The sequence below is a fragment of the Pterocles gutturalis genome, unplaced genomic scaffold (assembly GCF_000699245.1).
Source record: "Pterocles gutturalis isolate BGI_N339 unplaced genomic scaffold, ASM69924v1 scaffold50799, whole genome shotgun sequence".
In the NCBI taxonomy this organism is placed as follows: domain Eukaryota; kingdom Metazoa; phylum Chordata; class Aves; order Pterocliformes; family Pteroclidae; genus Pterocles; species Pterocles gutturalis.
In genome coordinates, this window is record NW_010130022.1 from 1 (window position 1) to 20,332 (window position 20,332).

The window sequence follows — 20,332 nt, forward strand, 5'->3', positions numbered from 1 at the left end:
ATTATTATATACATATATTACTGTTTTCAGTTTGCCAATGGCTGGACATATGGTGAAACATATTCTGAATCTGCAAAAGTGCAACCATTAATGAAACAATATAAGTTACTATCTGAAAAGGTAAGGAATTTGTTCATTTTTGGTTCAGGGTGACTGAAAGATTACTTCATTCACTGTGAAAACATCACCTTGTGTTTACATCACTTTTTAAAAATTTGGGATATGTCAGCTAATATGTGATTGTTACCTTCCTCAAAATCTCAAAAAGAGATAGAAGGGTTTCATTGTACAATAAATAGGCCACTCAACCTGTTTTCTCTCATGGCTGAGTTTACATCACATAACTTATAGTGAAACTGAAGTGTCATATTGCCAGTGTATTTTCACAGTGAGGTCATACAGGAATTTGCTTAGTGAAGACTTAGATTTAGGCTTTGGCTGGTCTCCAGCAGAGGGTCACCAAGATTATGAGAAGGCTGCAGAACTTGATAAATGAAGCAAGGGTGAAGGAACTGGGTTTGTTCAGTTTAAAGAAGAGAAAGTTGATGGGGATATAATCTTGGTTTCCCAGTACGTATGTGCTAGTTATAGAGAAGATGGATGTACCCTCTTCACAGGGATGCACAGTGACAGGACAAGAGGCAATGGGTGTCAGTTGTTTCAGCAGAAATGCTTTCTAGAAATCCTTCTTGTCTTGACAACTTAGACATTGGAATAGGTTGGTCCAGAGAAGTGGTGAAATCACCTGTACTGCAAGTGTTCAAGCATGATATTGGCAAGCCCGAGATAACCTAATCTTGATAACTGTTGAAAGCCAAATTAGGTTAGCTTATCTGACCTCAACAGAAGGTTGAGTCTGATTGATGTCCAGAGGTCCATTCCAAGATAGGCTTTTTTTCTACTATTCTATGATTATGGTTTTTTCTTTCATGTAGCAGACAAAACACTGTATTACTCCTGATAATTACTGCTCCACTTTTGAGCTCATACCTGATCATGCCATTAACACAGTTTGCCCTGTGATCATCAGCTTCCTGCAGGGCCAGAATTCTTCTGCCCACCTCTGAAATTATAAGTAAGCGTTCTAAAATCTTACGTGATTTATTTGCTTCTTTGCATTACCCCTGGGCCATGACGGCTGATTTCAGTACATTTCTTTGCATCTCAGTATAACCAGGCGGAATCCCAATATTTATTTTTTGCTCTCTACAGCTACGTAATAAACAAGGCAATTATTGCATGTGCATTCTTCTAGGAGAAAGAAATTTATCGATGGCCGATCAAAGAATCACTAAAAACTATGCTGGCATGGGGATGGCGAATTGAAAGAACGCGGGAGGGAGATTCCATGGCACTGTATAATCGGACGCGTCGCATATCTCAAACCAGTCAAGTGAGCCATTTTATTAAAAACTTATTTTTAAAAAAAGGCATGCAAATTCTGCTCTCTGGTCTTTAATTTTACAAGTGATGAAGTAAACCTGTAGCATAAAAATATGTGAAAGCATTTTTCACAAGCAGTTGTACAACTCTAAAGATTGGTTTGGACTTCCATTCACTGAAGCTGGAACTTTCTTTCCCTGTTCCAAACTAATATTTTAATAAACAATTTCAAAAAGCCAGAACAAAACCGAAATAAGAGTGTGTTTATTCACTTGATTTAAAGTTAACTACATTATTTAGGGTAATTATTTACATCAGTAGGTGATTATGCATTAATTGTGAGTATTAGTATGATTTTAGTCTCCTATTTTTTGGAGTTTGGTGGCTATGGATGTCTTTAAGCATGTAAAGAAATAAATAAAGGTACATGTATAAATTATTTTAATTTATTTTTTTCAAGGAAAATTTATACAAACATCAATGTTACAAAGTTTACATCTATAGACAGCCAAAATTCTGAAAATATTAAAGATAGGGGTTTTCCCTTTAAAATAGCCTTCTTAAATCAAAATGCTGTAAGGATAAAATGGAGAAAAACTGGCACTGTATTGTCTTAGTGCTCCATCCACTTTGCAATTAAACTGAGGAGGGGAGAAAATCTCTTCCTCTGATTCGCACAGACGCGCATGGAGCCAAACAAGCGGGGGAAATAAAATGGAGGGGAAAAATCTTTCCCTCTTCCCTCCCCTCAGCTCTGCACTGTTTACCTGTGTGAGTGGTGATATGCCTGTGAAAAATGAGCAGTTTGAACCTGCGTCTGCACTCTCTATAGACACTAGAAAGTGTATATCAAGTGATTTAATTTAGCACTCGGGCTAAACTATACTATAATTGCCTTCCAAAATTTTTGACTTCCAAGTTTCCCGACTTGGGTGTTTGTAATACCAGTCCCAAAGGCTATACTGACAGAGAGATTTGTGTATGCTTTAAGCATAAGCAGCTCATTAGAATGAATAGCTTTACATTTGAGATTCAAGTTATATCAACACATGAAAACAGCTTTTGTAGCTAAGTTACAGTCTTCCCTTAGTATAATGAAATTACGTAACTTTTCTACAAGAGCTTCTGATGCCTACAATGTTTCAGAGTACACAATCATATCAATACTCATCCTGTGTTTAAAATGGTTTGTGCTGTCATCACACACACAAAATAGCATTTTCCTGACTTCAGCCGAGAAATTTTAAGTATATTTAATCAGTAGATTAATGTTAATGTAACAATGCTTTATCAGTATTTATTTACTGTGTTGCTTGTATGTTCTTTGTGTTACTCTCTATTAAAAATATCTGCCTTTTGAAAGGAGGGCTTTGAAATTTGAGGACTTGCACATGCTCATATACATGCATATGAAAATAATATCAGACATAGGAACAAAATTCTGGACACTGTTCTTTCTAAAGGAAGATGTGCCGGTGGGGGACGTGAGTTTATCTGTTACAGCAGAATCCATAGAGGAAAGCCCAGCAATGCCTCTTTTCTGGACGCATTTCTTGCGTCAGCGGCTTGCCATCCAGGGAATCTCCGTCATCGTTTATCCTTCTTCAAACATTTGTGTCAATATAATGAGCAAACCTGTGACAAATTTAGGCATTAGAAAAAAAGAATGACAAAATGGTGATATTTTCTGAGTGGAGAGGAGAAGAAGAAGGAAAAAGATGTGTATTTAGTAGATTCTATTCCTACATGTAGAAATAAGGTTGAAAAGACAAATTCAAAGTTTGATTTCTTCATGAATTCACCTTAAACTAAATTGTCTGAGATTTCACCTGCTGAGAAAAAAAAAATCTCTAGAAAATGCAGAGATTTAATTATAACTTTAGTACAGCATTATCCACAATGACTTCAAATCTTAAATGAGTTCAAGTGAAATTTACATTTGAATGAGGGGGATTTGTGTCTGATGGCTGTCTGTCAGAACAAAGTATGTAGACCTTTGCCTACATCTCACTTAGGTTTACCACCCTTAATGTATTTTCAGTTGGGCAACATAGGATCCTGTTGCTCTCTAGGGATAAAGTGACTTTTTCCTTCTTTCATTACTTTCAGTATCTTTTTAATGTTACTACTTCATGTCAAATGCTTTTATAACTCCACTGTTTTGCACATTTGTCATTCAGATCTCTGTAGATACAGCCCATGGTTACACTCCTCGAGCAATTGACATGAGCAATGTCACCCTCTCCAGAGACTTACATGTAAGTCAGAAACACTTAATATGCCTACCCTTTTTTTAAAATTTAATTTTTTCTTTTCTGCTAGTTTATTTTAAACACATTTGGTGTCTTATGTTACTTCCTTTAATACACTTTGAGTTTGGTTTGGTGGTTTGTGGGCTTTTCTTGTCTTTTCGTCATTGCTCTTTGATCCTCTGTTGCTTTAAAAAACAGGGTTCATGTTGAAAAGCTTCAAAGTTTATTTTAGTCCTGTACTGATTTTAAAAGCTCTCTTTGCAAACATCTGTCATTTTGAAGAGAATACCATTTAGAAGAGCTTGCCGCATCAGCTTTTTTCTGTTTATCATTAATTTCTCCACCATCTTCCCAAAACATTTTGTCATTGCTCTTTTTTCTAAACTGAAGAAATAAGAATCAGGAACCATTATTATAAGAAATATTATGAGAATAAAGAATGAAGAAGTTGGGGGTAGGACTTTGACAGATCTATCAGTAGATTGCTGCTATTTGGAACATTTTTTTTAGTTGATAAACAAATTGTGTTTCTCGCTGTAGAAAGTTAGGGTTGTTTTCATGGTGTTTGATGGAGTATGGTGCTAGTTTTTAAAATCTACTAATTTCCTGTGAGTGTGGTTACAATATTATGTAGACATATACTAGATCATTTTAAATCAGTTAACATGAGTGTTCGTACCAGTCTAGTGATGGCAACAGGGCGTTCAAAGCTGGCTACAAAGAACTCCTGAAACACAGGGTTGAGTTTCCCCATACTGAGCTCTGTGGTAGTGCAGTGAAACAAGCAACAGTAGTCAAGTACTTGGCTAACTGTCCGGTATATACTGTACTGTGCCTCTGATCAAATTCTCATGCTGGGTTTCTCCTCCTGGATTCCTATCTTGTACTTTCCAATTTCATATTTCTACCTATCGTAGATTGCTGACTAGCTTTACAATAATAAGAATTTGCGGACAATTAATTACCCTACTTGAGTTAAAACATTCAGTAGATTGCTGATTGTTCCAAAGAGTTAATAAGATTGATAATTGAATAGCACTACTTCTGTCATTACACTCTTACCTTAAACTGATGGAACACTTCATTATAATTACATCATTTAACATTTCTATAGACTCAGCATAGTCAAAAGACTGTGCAGACTTTGTTTAGTGCTCATGAGACAACTCTTGATGTGAGCATTGTTGTTGTATTATGATGCAGTAAACCAAACCCAGAGAAATGTAAGCAGCCTGTCACAAAACAGAAAAGAAATGGCATCAGAACTTCTATTACTCCCTTTTTTACTCTTTTATACCATACCCTCAAATGTTTGTCGTTAATTTTATTTCCTTTGTAGCGCTCAGCTATAAGCAGAGCTGGCTGGCTTTATGATTAATTTGTCCTTTATTATGAAGAGGTATTTTTTGAAACGATCTTCAAGATCTGTTATGTAAAAGCTAAGCAAATTTAATTAAAATGCAATTTCAGGTATTAACTGTCTTGATACTTTCATCCAAATGTGTAGGTATTGATGAGATGTGAGTTTTAAAAATGAACTGTATGTAATTTTGAACTTTTTATAATGTTTAATATCTTTAAAGTATTAAAGCTCCTGGAGTTCAGGGCTAGATTCTTCAACCCTTTTGTATAGTGCTGGGAAAAGTTAGTTATTTTAAACAAAGTTGGTTGTTCTTTTTTTGACTAGTACATAATCATTGGTGCTATTTAATGTTTACATCATCCTGCGCATATACTGTGCCAGCAGGGATCATGACCGTGTCTAAAACTGTAAATCTGGGAAATACTTCTCATTTTGGTCTTAAGTGGTCACCTGGTCACATCCTGGCTCCATGAGTAGCTAGGTTTTGCTCTGAGACCGTCTTCACAGCACGCTGCTTTCCAAGGAGAGAAAACCCAGACTACACTACGTTCTTCCAAGGTCCTAATCTGGATTATCAAAACACCAGGACCAGAGTGTGCGTGATAGAAGGCATTTACCATACAGGAGAGATATGTGTGTTAGTGTATCCACTGGAGAAAAGTTTGTGAACCAAACTGTGGTATAGACAACCAAGATATGACTGAAAAGTTTCAAGTTGTTACCTGAATTCATGAATATTCTCCTAATTAAAGTTATTATTCAGAAATACTGGTTACTCAAAACCCTTATCAAAGGTGAGAAGAATGTTTCTGTAGGTCCATAAAAGAAAGGAAAAGTGAAATCTACAGAAAATTCCACCACTGTACAGATAGAGGGTATACAATCATCAGGACAAGAGAGGTGGGTTTAAAAAGTTGTTTCATGTTGGCATAGTAGTTCCTACTAGATAGAAACTGGAGAGCTTGTCTGTGTTTTGCTTAGTTTGGGGTCTAGCTTGTAGTTTATCAGTCTGAAAGGGTTTGTTTTATAGGAAGAATTTACTTATCTGCTGTGCAAAATGGAGAATTTCATACTGAAAGAAAAACTGTGGCTGCGTTTATGGAGTCCCTGGTAAAATGGTTGGTGCTTTTAACAGTGTGCTCACACAAATAAGTAGCCACCTTGACCAGGCTATATTCATGGGTTTATAGTCAGTCTGCTGCAGCCAACAGGAACAATCTTGATTCAGTCCTCTGGCTTGCTGTTCTTTGTTTCCCTTATCAGGGCCTTCAGTGGATTCTTGCTGGCATTGTTTTGAGAATCAAATCCCTGTCTGATACCCCAGCATTCTTTCCAGACTATACTCCTCTTTGTGGTTCCTTCTTTTCTGTATTAACAGTTTTCTCTTTAGCACCAGGTTCCTAATTCCTACACAAGTATCCATCCTAGCCAAATTCTATATCATAATTTTTCAATAAAAACTCTTGTTTTTAGTGAACAATTGTAGTGTAATTGCATTGAACTCCTAGAGAACAAAACTTGTTATTTAATAGCAACCAGAAATTTGTCCTTCTTGGAGGTTAACCATTGCAACATGTATCACTAAGCTCTCAATTTTCCTAAGGCTATGGCTGAGATGATGGCTGAAAACTACCATAACATATGGGCAAAGAAAAAGAAAATGGAGCTTGAAGCAAAAGGTAATAATAACTTATAGGTATTTTAAGTTCTCTATGATAAGTTTAGGTCATATATTTGTTAGAACTGTGTTTGCAGCCGCATCTAAAATTTCTATCTGAATATTTTTCAGGTTTGTGTAAAGAAACAGAAGAGTGCATTGTTTTTATTTCAGATTAGATTTTACTGTAACATGCTATGTATTATTATGACAGTGCTTTTACATACTGGGATTTACCATGTCAACAGATAACTCTTTAACTGTCTTTTAATTCTCTTGATGTTCCATAGTAGGAGGAGGCAACCATCCTCTTCTTGTTCCTTATGATACACTCACAGCCAAAGAAAAAGCCAAGGACAGAGAAAAAGCACAGGATATTCTGAAATTTCTACAGATTAATGGATATGTTGTCTCCAGGTAATTCTCTTTTCAGTAGTAGAGTCACAGAAAGTTTCTAATACTCCTCAATGTCCTTTTAAAATTTTTTTAAAAATTATTTTTATGAAAAGAAAAATCAATGGTGATTTTTAGGTTACAGTACCTGACAGTGAGGATGAGCTCCTTCATATAGAAAAAACATTGTAAGGAAGAAATGGATTACAGAGTTAGTAGCAGGGTTTTTGCAAGGCACAGGCATATTGCTCCAGAATCTCTGCACGTCTTATGTCTCTCCTCTCAACACTGCAGTGTGCTTTTTCTTTCTGGTGTGTCTACATCCAACTGTTAGTAAACTTGTTCATTTTCTTCAAGTGATAGAATTATTAAGTCTTCATTACAGGTCAGGCACATGCACCTCTCCATTGGAATTTCTGGGCAATGGCTTTGATAAGACAGACAGCTTTATTTCTAAAACCTACTACTAATTTATTTTAGCTGAGTTAATTTGTAGTGTTATTAAAATATGTCAAAAGTGAAAAGTGATGTTTTTAAAAAGTTTTTGTAAACAATCCTCAGTGTAAGTGTAGTAATTGTGCATAAATCTAGTAATCAACAGAACATTCATAATTCAGTACATATACATACTATTCTCTGCAGAATAGCATGCATAATTCCATTTGGGTTTAATACTACATATTTACCTCGAAATGCAGTGTGAATAAAATGTTAATTAAATTGGAGGCTTGTCTGCCTCATCAGCAAGCCTTAAGAAATGTGAGTCACTAGGAAAGGCTGAAAGCATATCTGAGATTTGTATGACTTGAAAATTAGTAAGTGAATGAAACAGCTACAGAGATGGATTTAAGTAATAACTGTGAATTAATTAGCCCAGCACATCTACTTAAAATCTGCCTACTTCCTTTCTTTTGTATCACGTATGAAATTCAGCCCATTTATAGAGTCCCACAGCTAATCTCATAATTCTAGGTAAAATCTTTGAAGGTAGCTGGAATAATTCAATTTACTTCCTTTCAGTGGAGTAGAATGCACAAAGAAGGATGTCAGTCAGCAAAGGTTTCTTTTCTCATCCCCTGTCAAAATTACAAAAGATTCCTCATCTTATATTCAAGGTTACATGTTCCTTTTTGATTAGTCCTTTTTATTTCTGCCTAACTTAAACACAACTGAAAAATGGCATTTGGTTTTTGGAGGGAGTGGAAGGTTAAGAGGGATGGTAAGATAATAGTTACCATGGTCATACCCATTGTCTAGTAAATAGTTCCTGCAACGTCTACATTCTCCTGTGCTAGTCAAACAGAGGTCTGTCTGTCAAGTTAAAGCCCATGTACCTGCTGCCCCTGTGACCACCGTGCTGTCTAAACAAACAAGCATCTGATTCATGTTTTTATTTGTTCTGCTTACCACTTGACTTTCTGCCACATATGCCTTGCACACATTTCTTTCCAGTCTTTTGTTTGACAGTGACCATTCTAGTCTAGTGCACACTCGGGCACATGGCCTGTGACCCACAGTCCCACTCCAGCTGCTGGCACTGAGCCCCTCACTCACCTTACTGACACTGCCCCCTCACATTAGCTGTTTTTTCGGACACACAGCATTCCTACCCCAGTGGCTGGCAACTGGGACTCCCGTTTGCTCCAGTTGCAAACACCACAGACCATGGGTGCTTTACCCTGTCCCCCCCTCCACTGTCTGTCTCCAGTTGCTGGACCTTCATTCACTCCTGTTGCTGGCACCACAGGCCTAGAGGCACCCACACCCAAAATCTGATTCCAGTTACTGGCCCAGTATCCACCAACGCTGGTGTTGCCAGTAGCTGGTGCCTACTCCTCGCAGCACACACATACACGTGGGATTGTGAGTGAGTTTACACAGAGAGGTAGTTAAGAAAGGATTTAATGAGAAGATGGAACAGACTCTGGTGATGAGGTGCAGGGCTCAGTCAGACAACAGTATTGACAGGCCACGGTTTACATGTGACTGGCCCCTTTTATACCCCTTTTTCTCTTTTCCCTCCTTTGCTCTTCCTCCATCCTTCTCCCCTGCACATTCCATCATTAGTTTTTGTAGTTCTACTGACCTGTCTCAGATATTCCAAGTCCTCACGTTCTTCATGTCCCCTCCTCTTAGGAGTTACAAAATTCAGGTGGCCCCCTCCAAAGCTGTGCCTGAAGTTTCTTAATGGCTCGTTAATTAGTAACTGGAGGCTTTTGGTCTTCAGCATTGTCTCCTTTATCCCTTTTCTACCAGGTTTGTGTCTTTGTGTGTTCTTGTTTATGGCTTCTCTCTTATTACCTCCTTTTGCATTGAGAAGGTCCTTGATCCATTAACCTCGTTGAAGCACTCTTGTACCCTTACAAGTATCAGCTGACAAACCTGGTTTAGTTCCAGAATCTCTTTTTCTGAAAATGAACACTACCATCAGCAATGTTCTGATTTAAAGCAGAGTGTATACTACACAGGCAGTTATATTCATTAGGTATACTTTTTAATTTGAAAAATAATTGAGTACTAATGTACTTGATGCCTCTGACAGTGGGGTGACTGACTGCCTTGTTGGTTAAACATAGCTTCTTCCTGTGCCATCATTAGAGTTCTGATCCTGCAGAATCAAGGCTTATGTCATTGCCAGCTTGTTGCTAGCAGACATCAGCCCACATAATGGAACCACTCTCTGCAGATTCATACTTATTGAAAGAAGATAGGCTTTTCATATCAGTCTGGTAACTATGATGGAACATACCGGAAAAGGTAAACTGCAATTCCATCACTTTGGTTTGTTTTTCCCCTGATTTTTAGAAATGCTACAGAGCTATTCAAAGTCCTTCCATTACAAACAGACTTTTGGGGAGAAGTCATGATGAAGGAGACTAGATTTACTTCTGGTTTGATTGTTTAGATCAAGGTATTTTGTCAGGTTCAAAACTCTCTCACCCAGGACTCAATCCCTGGAGGGAAATATAAGACAGTAATGCCTTAAAAGTAGGGGAAATAAATTACAATGATACTGGATTAATCTGGTTGACTAGTCTAATTTTTCTGTAACTTTCTACTTGGGAAATCTCAGTTGTATCTTAACAAATTACTCAAAATGTAAATAATCATAAGAATACTGTTTACTTCAAATATAGAACAATTCTTATGTTAACAAGCAGTTAATTGTTACTAGAGAAAATGACATCAGACTACATGGAGAGGTAAGTCTGAGTCTGCATGTGTGAAAATGTACTTGCTTCTTTTTACAGAGGATTTAAGGACTTGGAATTAGACACACCTTCCATTGAAAAACGCTTTGCCTACAGTTTCCTTCAGCAACTTATAAGATACGTGGATGAAGCCCATCAGTACATTCTGGAGTTTGGTATAGTACTGCTTATGCATTTTGAATTACTTACTAAGACGTTTGATATTATAAAAACAACTAGAAAATTTTTAAAAAATTACACATTGTCAGACTAGGAGTTTTTTGTCTAGTTTCCTATAGTTGATTAAGGTGATGAATTATAGAAAGTTATGTAGTTCATATATTCATTCCAATTTCCCATGTTCATTCCAATTTCACATATTCATTCCTCAGATGAAAAGTGTTCAGCCAAAATTTATAATGACTTTAATTTTTTGAAAAAGAAAACTAGGAGCCCCCTTGTATTTATGCACAAATTGGTAGTGTCTAATATATGCATGTTAATATTTACTATTCACATGTAATACCTTTTTCACAGAGCAAATAAGACCAATCATTTGTACCATTCTGAAATTTTCTCTGGAGGAGGAAGTTGAGTAGAGAAACCTCTTTAACAAACTCCCACAATGGGAATGTTCTTTCAGAAATACCCAGCATGTATTTCGTCAACAGTGCTGTGAAGGAGAGGATTTAACTTGGTCTCGTTTTGTTAAAGATAAAAAAAAAAATTAAAGTTTGGTGACCCAAGTCAGCTTCTTACATGAGCAGTAAAAGCCAAAAAAAACTGGCCAGATGCAGCTTTTCTGCGACCATGGGAGCTGCAGTGCCACATAGCATACACCATGCCTCATGTCTAGGCATAGATGCTGTAATTGACAGTATTAATGGCAGGAACAGCAGAAAGATTGAATAAATCAATGCTCATCCAAAAGCTTATCTAGTTTTAAAGTAGAAATTACCAAATTTATGAATTATTATGAATTATTACTAATTTATGAATTAATCTATTATTATATGCCATGGTTGCTTACAGTAGCAAGTCTGGCCTTGATAACTCATTGGGTTACTTCTGCTGATACCTGATTATCCTGACTTAATTCTACTTAATTGTATAAATTTGGCATAACTGCAAGAGTGATAATTAATAAATACTAAAACACTAGAAACACTGGTGCAACATATACCATTCATGTCCCTCAATGGATTAGTTAAAAGGAAAATAATAAGTAAACAATAAATAATCTGAGAGCTGTACTGTATTATGTCTGTAAAGAGTATTTAATTTTTACAGAAATAGGGGAAGTGAAGCAATTTTAGTTTCAGTTGGGTAGTTCTAGACATTAATTTTGTTCTTTAGACAAAGTCCACAGATAAGTAGTAAAAATTTGTAATTCTGTTTCTCCTGGTAATGACTGGATTTGGACAATTATTCTTCACACATTTTATTTGCTGTAACTTTTCTTCTCATGAGGTAGTCATAAAATGCCACTTTAACTAGTGTGCATACTGTTTGTGGTATCTTAAATCTACATCTAAAGACAACCAATATTATTTGTTCATAGTGTACATTTTCTAAGAAAAATGTAGAGTCGACTGTAATTAGGATATATGACAGGGAGTTTAATTTTCATCTCTCTGCAGATGGTGGCAGCAGAGGCAAGGGAGAGCACTTCCCATATGAACAAGAAATCAAGTTTTTTGCCAAAGTACAGTATATCTTTGCTTATTCTTTGTCAACGTAGTAAGTAGTTGAAGTGAGAAAGTATTTGCTATTGAACATGATTATTGTTGTTATAGCTGCACTTTTCCATGTTAAATTCATTATTTTGTTAATTAAAGACAGTAGTAATAAAAATAGCTTGAAAATACTGTAGGATGAAGTATAGATGTATAGATGTGAAAAAATTACAGGACTATATTCTTATTCTCATTATTTCCTTGCTCCATGATATGCAACTACTCCTATGATGTTATTCATAACCTCCCTATATTTTCTGTTTACTGGCTTAGTCTAATCCTGAAGTGTTTTCTCTTTTACAATCTTCAGGCAGATAAAAGTGAGCAATAGTTATTGGAATTAACACAGCTATGTATCTGTCAGTGTCACCTTCCTTATTTATTTCCTTGTTTTAAAACTCTGCTGATGCCTCCATCACAGAATCACAGAATGGCTGAAGTTCGAAGGGCACTCTGGAGGTCATCTAGTCCAACTTCACCGCTTAAGTAGCATCACATAGAACAGGTTGCTCAGGACCATGTCCAGGCAGCTTTTGAATATATTCAAGGGTGGAGACTCCACAATCTGTCTGGACAACCTGTGCCAGTGCTCAGTCACCTTCACAGTAAAAAAGTGTTTCCTGATGGTCAGAGGGAACCCACTGTGTTTCAGTTTATTCCCATTGCCTCTGGTCCTGTCATGGGGCACAGCTGAAAAGAGCCTGGCTTCGTCCTCTTTAAACACTCCCTTCATATATTTATGCACATTGATGAGATGCTCCCTGAGCCTTCTCTTCACCAGGCTAAGGAGTCTCAGCTCTCCCAGTCTCTCCTCATTTGAAAGATCCTCTAGTTCCTTTATCATCTTTGTGGTCCTTCACTGGACGCTCTCTCCAGTATGTCCATGTTTCTCTCATACTGGGAACCCAGAACCAGACATGGCACTTCAGAAGGGGCCTCACCAGTGCTGAGTAGAGAGGAAGAGTCACCCCCTGGACCTGCTGGTAACACTCTGTCTAATGCAACCCTGGATACTGTTGGCCACCTTTGTAGTGTGGGTGCATTGTTGGCTGTCCACTGAGACACCCTGGTCCTTCTCTGCAAAGCTGCTTTACAGCTACTCGGCCTTTGGTGTGTACTGGCACCTGGGGTTATTCCTCTCCAGGTGCAGGACTTTGCACTTCCCCTTGCTGAACATCATGAGATTCCCGTCAGCCCAATTCTCCTTTTTTTTGTCAAGAAAATCTGCTTACATCTTTTGTAGCTTGTATGGTGTTTGCATATTCAAAATGCCTTTTGAATTCATTTGTGAATAAGCAAAGGCAGCTCTTTGCAGCCTTTTCTAACCCTGATATCCTTGCAGTAAACTATAATCTCGATACCTTAAAGTAGTTCTGTGTGGTACTATTTGCCAAGTTCATTGACTCGGAAGCTAGTCTTCCATGTTCTTTTGAACCGTGCTCCAAAAAGGAAGCAATTTCAGATTGTCTTATTGGCTGTTTGCTTTGGATCTCTTCCTGGCTGACACCTGCAGTGGGCACTGAGTAACGCTCACCACATGAAGTAAATAGGAAAACTTCTGTGGACAAGTCCTTAATAAGTGAGGATGTTTTGGGAGTTTTATTTGATAGCATCTAGCATTAAGTGCCATTAGTGCACTGACAGTTGTAGGCAAATTTTTCTTAAATCTACATTAAAAGGCATGAACAGCAATAGTTGTGTCTGGGAATGTAGTACTAGAAAAATATTAAATTGTGAGATAAAATTAAATTATACTTTCTGCTTTGTACTCCTCCTAAAAAAAAAAACCACAGATCGAGTCCCAGAGGTAATGTACGTTTTTTTCTGCTGCCTTTCCTGATGACATTCTAAGTGCCTTGAATACTAAATAAATTCAAAGATGAATAGATGTTAAAGAAGAAATACATAGAGATTTCAAAACAGAAAGCACATTTGAAATCTTCTGTCTTTAGTTGTGACTTACAAACAGTAATACAGAACATACTAAAGAAAGTCCAGAGATAACCAATTCTTTCTGATGTAATTTCAGGTTGTGCTCCCTTTGATTGATCAGTATTTTAAAAATCATCGCCTGTATTTCTTATCTGCAGCAAGTAGGCCTCTCAGCAGTGGAGGCCATGCCTCTAATAAAGAGAAGGAAATGGTGACAAGGTAAAACTTAAAATAATATTAATATGTATGCATATGTGTGTTTGTTTGTGGGAAAGTGAGAAGTGAGAGGCAGAGAAATATTTTTATGAACATGCAAATTAATTTTTTTTCACTTTCTTTTCCTGTTAGGAAAATTCATTGTATAAAATGAAGAGAGCAATACAGAGTTATGATTATATGCTGTTTTAAAGGTAGTGGTGATGATTTTAGCATGCAGGGAACTAAAATTTGGCATTATGTGCAACAGTACATCAGTTGCACAGTCTGTGGCACAGGCTATGCAATTGTGTATCGGTTTTCACTGCTGGAAATAAGTATGTACTTAAATAGTTATTTCTGCAAAATTTTGTGGTAGATTAAAAGCCAAACTTATTTATAACTGAGCTTCAGTAAATATCATTATTAATGTCCGCCATGAAAAACGAGAGAGTTGCATTCTTTCTGCTCTTTGGTTTTCTAAATAGTATTGACAGTAGTAATACGACATAAATATCCACTTGATTCTTTCTCTGAGGTTATCCATTTTTTAGATCATCTATCTAAGATGTGTTTTCACTTAATGTAACTTCTGATTGAATTGAAACCTGTATTTCCCATTTAGTAAGATGGACAACAAGCTTCACACAGGACCTACTGCATCCCTGTTAATGTACAGGTGTCATAGGTGCCTTCTTGGCTGTCGCTGGGTATTGAGAACCATGCAAAACTGAATTGCTGTTCTTTGAGACTGTCAGACAATTGATGGTTGTACAGACATGCAGGGTTTGCAAGGCTGTGTGAATACTGACTGAAGTTTCTAGCAACAACACTAGGCGTAAGTAAGTAATGCCTGTCTTGGCCTGTGTCATCTCATGCCTAATTTGATCTGGCAGCTTGGCCGAATGGCATTCTTCAAAGAATTGAAAAACTCTATCAAAATGCATGCATCTAGATAATTTTCCACTCTATGGGCTGCTCTTTTTCTGTCTGTAATGTCCTGGATAACAATATTTTCACAGTTGTTTAGTCATGACAATAAACCCCATACTTCTGGAACATGTCAAACATGGATTTATCAGCATAACTGCTGCTTAGATTCAGAACTTTTGTCTAGCTGTGTGAGATTCCTGAAAGTGTAGTGCAGCAAAAGGATCAGAGCTGCTGCCACACTTAATTGAGTTACCTGGCATCCAGAAGTGTCAGCCAAAGAGAAGAAAACACATGCAAGGAAACCTTGGATGAATGATAGCTATATAACCAGTGCTACTGAGCTGTTTGTTTCTTAATTATGAAGACACAAAGATTATAGAAACTACATTATATGATCTATTTATTGAAGGTTTATTTTGAGACATTTTAATAGATTCCAAATATTTTCTTGGGTTGGGTTTTTTTTCCCCCTTACAGTATTGTAGGGAGTTTGCCAAAGCTAAATTTTTGGTTTTCTGTTGAGTTTTCCCTTTAAATTTGTTTGAGTGCAACTCCTACGTAGGTTTTTCTTCAGGCTAAGGGCAGTTCCTGGCTGCTTTATTTTTCCAGTGAAGATACTCTTGCATTCATTTAGCTATGGAAGGGTATGATTATGGGTATTGATAGTGCAGTGACAGTGTTAACAAGTGCAATAACCATTCCATAAATTAAATCCAGGTCTGTTTTCCAGGAGAATATGGTTCAGACCTCTTCGTGAAATATGGTGGCATTATATTTCATCTTATTTGTAACAAGCCTCTTCAGGATTGGGCTTTTGGCATTTCTCATCCATTAAAGCATCTTACAAGTCCTTGTACTACTGCAGTTGTATAAAAGTAGTTCTGGGCATCAATCTGAGTACTGGCCATTTGGACATTTTAATTAATTTATTTATTTAACCTAAACTAATGACACCAGAGATAATAGGTTCAGTTTGACTTTGTGAAATCATAGCATCTGCTGAATGCTACAATCAGTCGGGTAACATTTGTATGTTAGAAAATAAGGTAGATGGTGAGCTATTTAATGTCTTTGTTAGAATGGACGCAAGATTCAGAATTATTTATGTGATGCTAAGGTGCTTCTATACAGCTTTTCCCATTGGACTGGGTGAACCAGGATCCTTATAAAAGAATATATAGTATATGTCTGCCTCATGGAATAAAAAGCGAACAGAGATCCCTGAACATGCACCGACCAGACTCATTTCTAAAACAGAGCAGTTGCTGTTGCTATAGTGGATCACTGTGCACTGGCTAATTAACTAGATTCAACACCACATTAACCTGGCTGTTCTGATTCTGGACATAAATGTTTCCATTTGGCACCATGCTCTAGTCTGTCGATGGAACAACATGTTCAGATTTCATCCATAAACTCTGCAGACATGCTTATGGTATCTTTTGCTTTTAAAACAGAGGTTGATAACTAGCCTGTGTGCCTAATAATTAAATAGCTTAATAAAATGACATGATATTGTTCATGTCATTTATAGCAGATGGAGGGGTTTTGCAGCATAAAAAATAACACCAAAATTGATGTTGCTCTTGGAGAAACCTCTCAGACTGAACCCCTACTAAATCTGGAGGCCAGGTCAATTTGGGCAGGGCAGTGTGCTCCTGCTTTTGTGAATTAACACAAAACTTCATTCTTCATTGTTCTGAACAGGGGACTGCTCATCAACACAGGAAGTAATTAAAATATGTGAAATGAAATAACTGATCATATCCATATTTGTTGGTTTTCAACCATGGAAGAGGCTATTTCTTGTCTTAAGTGTGTTTAAAAAGCAATGTATTTGAAAAGAAATTCTCACTGTGTTCAAAATGTCAAGATCCAAATTGGACTAGTTAAACATTTGCCATCAAACACTTCAATTAATCTGATTTCCTTACCTTTTGTTTTCAAATTGTCAGTGGTATCCTCAATAGCACACTGACCACATTTTACTTCTTAAAGCTTTGATGGTTATTTCCTTGTGGGTTGTCATATAGGACGCTTTTATATTAGCTTTGCTTTTAATTTTTTTTTTATTTCTTTAATTATAATATGTGCTTATTTAACCATGTTTGTTAAGGATATGCACTTAAAAACTCTTTCTTTAGTATTCTGTCCCACATTCTGCTCAGATAATTGATTCTTTCTGCGTGACATCATGTTGCTTTTCCTGCTCATATATCAGCTGTTATTTTTTCTTTCTTCTCCCCCTCCCTTATTTTTTTTCCTTTTCCCTTCTCTTCTCTTTTATTTTTCTTTTGTCTTCAGCCTGTTCTGCAAACTTGGAGTTCTTGTCAGGCATAGGATTTCACTGTTTGGTAAGGAGACCCTTGACAAATACTAGCATGGCCATCACTTGGTTTTCTTTGCCATTTTTGCATTGTGTTACGTGCTGCTTTGTTGCATGCTGCATGGCTGAAATGCATGGTCTTCACAGGCCACTAATCATTTGGGCTGGTAAAACACTGAATTTACTAGATGGAATAAAAAGCTTTTGTAGTTATCAGTTTGGGTTTTTTTTTTGTTTAGTTTTCCATGTGTCTTAACTAATATCTGGATTTGATTACCCTACCAAAGAATTATGCTGAGTTAATTATAATTACTAATTTGTTATTTTATTCTAAGTAGTTTGGGAAAAACAGAGCATCAGAACTGCACATTTCTATTGGAAAGTCATTAAGGAAAATTTGTCATGGGCTGAAATGCTTAGTGATGTTCTGCAGAATTCTTAAATATTCCCAGATGTGCTTGACTCCACATACGCATGTGTGCTATCTTTCTGGTATTATGTGAAACTAGCAGGAGCTTGGTGTTTGTCTTATGCCATGTGAAAAATCACTTAATTGAAGTCAATTTGAAATCTGTATCAAGTGTATACAATGTATGCAACGTGCGGCACAGTCATTTACTCTGCAATTTTTTTGTGTGTCATGATGCTAGGATAGTTGAAATAGTGCATCTTATGCTTATATAGCTTTTATGATTGATGCATTGCAAACTTCAGCATCCATGAACATACCTAATTGGGTACTTATCTAGTGATTAGAATTTGGTTAAGATAATGTGCCTCTAACTCTTTTCCTACATATTTCATTCAATTTGAAGGGAAGGAACTCACTTGCTGCAGCAGTGTGCTGTTTAAAAAGCTTACAGACCATTATGAAAACCGTTAAACTGAGAAGAAAAATTGGAAATTATTTTGGGATATCACTTTTAAGTATGTTTTGGGATGAGCTGAGTGGATTTGTCTGTAAAGTCAAAAGATCATAGGATGAATGGAGTTATTTCTGCAGCTGTGTGGCGTTGTTGCAGCTTTTTCTGAAGGGTGGAGTATGTCATAGATGTACACATAAGCTCTTGTTTATACCTTAGGTTGTTTCTCCAAAGAATGAACTAGATCAGGTATACTATTAAAATTTTGCAAATATTTTTTGTTATTTTGTTAATTAGTTTTTCTGACTTTTTTTTTCCTAAAATGAGTAACAGTTGAAGTTAAAAATCCAAGTCAATGTAACTTTGTTCAGTACTGAAGAAAAGATCTTTTCCATTCCACATGTCAGCTTACTTATTTCCCATTGTTTGTCTGGATTAAAGTGGTAGAAGGAGATAAGTCAGATGGGAGAAGATGAGTATTCACTATGGCTATAGTTTGGTTTTTAACTCTTTTCCTAGTGTGCAGTAACTAGCAATACAAAATCTTTGTGCCAACACAGAAGTGTACTGTAGTTTTTCCATGAGTTATGACAAAGTCATGCTAAGACTCTGAAGCATGGTCATTTACTGTGGACCTACTAACTCAACTCAAAGTCACCTGACAGTTTGCCTTACCTTGACAGTGAGTTCCATCATGTTAGAAAACCTGATCAAAAGAGCTACACTTACTCCAGCAAAGACAAGGCCTGTGTAGAAGGGGGGAACATGCTCATGAGGACAGCCTCTGAGCACAGCTGGGGCCTAGAAAGTTATTTCTAGGTTTTGGAGGCATCATGAATGAACAAGAGTTGCTCAATAATAACCTTTATGGATAGTGGGGAGTTTGCTCTAACATGGCAAAATGCTGTATAGTTTTGATATATAGGTGTTTTATATTATCGTGAATTCGAATGGTACTTATGAAGGTACAGCTGCATGTATGAAAGTCATGTAGGTTAAGCTGTATAGAGAAGTCTTGATAAAATAGGAAATAAAGCATGCAAGTCTTCCAGACTGAACTTAAACAGTTAATCACATTTAACACCTAAGAGCGTTACTGAGATTATGGAATTGACCATAAAGAGCATCTAGTTCCAACAGCCCTGCCGTGGGCAGGGACACTTTCCATCTTTGGGAACTTGCAGAAGTTAATCAGAAGAGTTCCTAAAAAGAAACAGGAGGCTTTCTCTGCCTAATGACATCCTGAATTTATAAGTGTCCTTCCAGCAGGGCATCCTGGAATCAATATCCACAGCACTTTTACAATACAGCAATAGTTCTTCCCTCCTGATATAATAATACAGCTTTCTAGAATATGTTGTACTGAACCTCAGATTTTTGTAGAAACTGAGTTATGCAGTTTAAGGGATCAACTGCGATTGTAATACATGCTGAATGGTGATCCAACCATCAATACTTATACTAGCTCCTGGGATACTTTTTGCCTTAAAGCCTCTTGAACTTGTGGTTTAGTATTTGCATATGTCCAGCCTCTATTGTTTTGAGTTGTGTGAAGAGTTCCTTTAAGGAGCGGGTCTTGTTTCAGTTTTTATCCTATTGAATGGTACTTATCACCTGCTCCCCTTTCATGAGTTAACAGAATTTTATATACTGCACGTTCATTTCCACGTGAGTGTCTTTTGCATCTAGTTTTCACACTTCTGAAAACCAAGAACATTTTTAATCACTAAATTAAAAATATTATTTTTTATTAAACGTACATAGATACATTGTGAAATATTGTCAACTGTATTAAAAAAGTTTAATGAGAAAACCCCTCATTTTAGCTTTCATAGCTAAATTAAAAAAAAAAAATGACCTTTTAATATTGACTTCTGACCTCAGGTTGGAAGCAAACTGATTCTTGAAACGTTCAATTTAACAGTTTTTTTTTTTGTTTTTTTTTTTTTTTTTTAACTTTTAGCTGTGTTATTTTAAGGTAAAATATTAAAAAGTACTCCTTTTTTGCGAGTTTTTGTTTTTGAAACATAGTGAAAACAGCTACATTCATGACATTGAACAAAAGCAAGACACAGAATTTCCACTGAACCTAAACCTGTCTTTCATAG

General features: G+C 36.6%; 1 protein-coding gene across 1 annotated transcript in view; it reads left to right on the forward strand.

Moving 5' to 3' along the window:
* Positions 1–1,255: 1,255 nt before the first annotated feature.
* LOC104466596 (ryanodine receptor 2-like) overlaps positions 1,256–20,332 on the forward strand; it is a gene marked incomplete at both ends in the record, with an annotated part of 29,970 nt that continues 10,893 nt past the window's right edge. The window contains 7 exons of the mRNA XM_010080076.1: positions 1,256–1,393; positions 3,564–3,641; positions 6,602–6,677; positions 6,946–7,072; positions 10,300–10,420; positions 14,005–14,126; positions 17,340–17,389. Of these exons, the coding sequence (XP_010078378.1) occupies positions 1,256–1,393; positions 3,564–3,641; positions 6,602–6,677; positions 6,946–7,072; positions 10,300–10,420; positions 14,005–14,126; positions 17,340–17,389 (712 nt within the window). The remainder of the gene's footprint in view (positions 1,394–3,563; positions 3,642–6,601; positions 6,678–6,945; positions 7,073–10,299; positions 10,421–14,004; positions 14,127–17,339; positions 17,390–20,332) is intronic.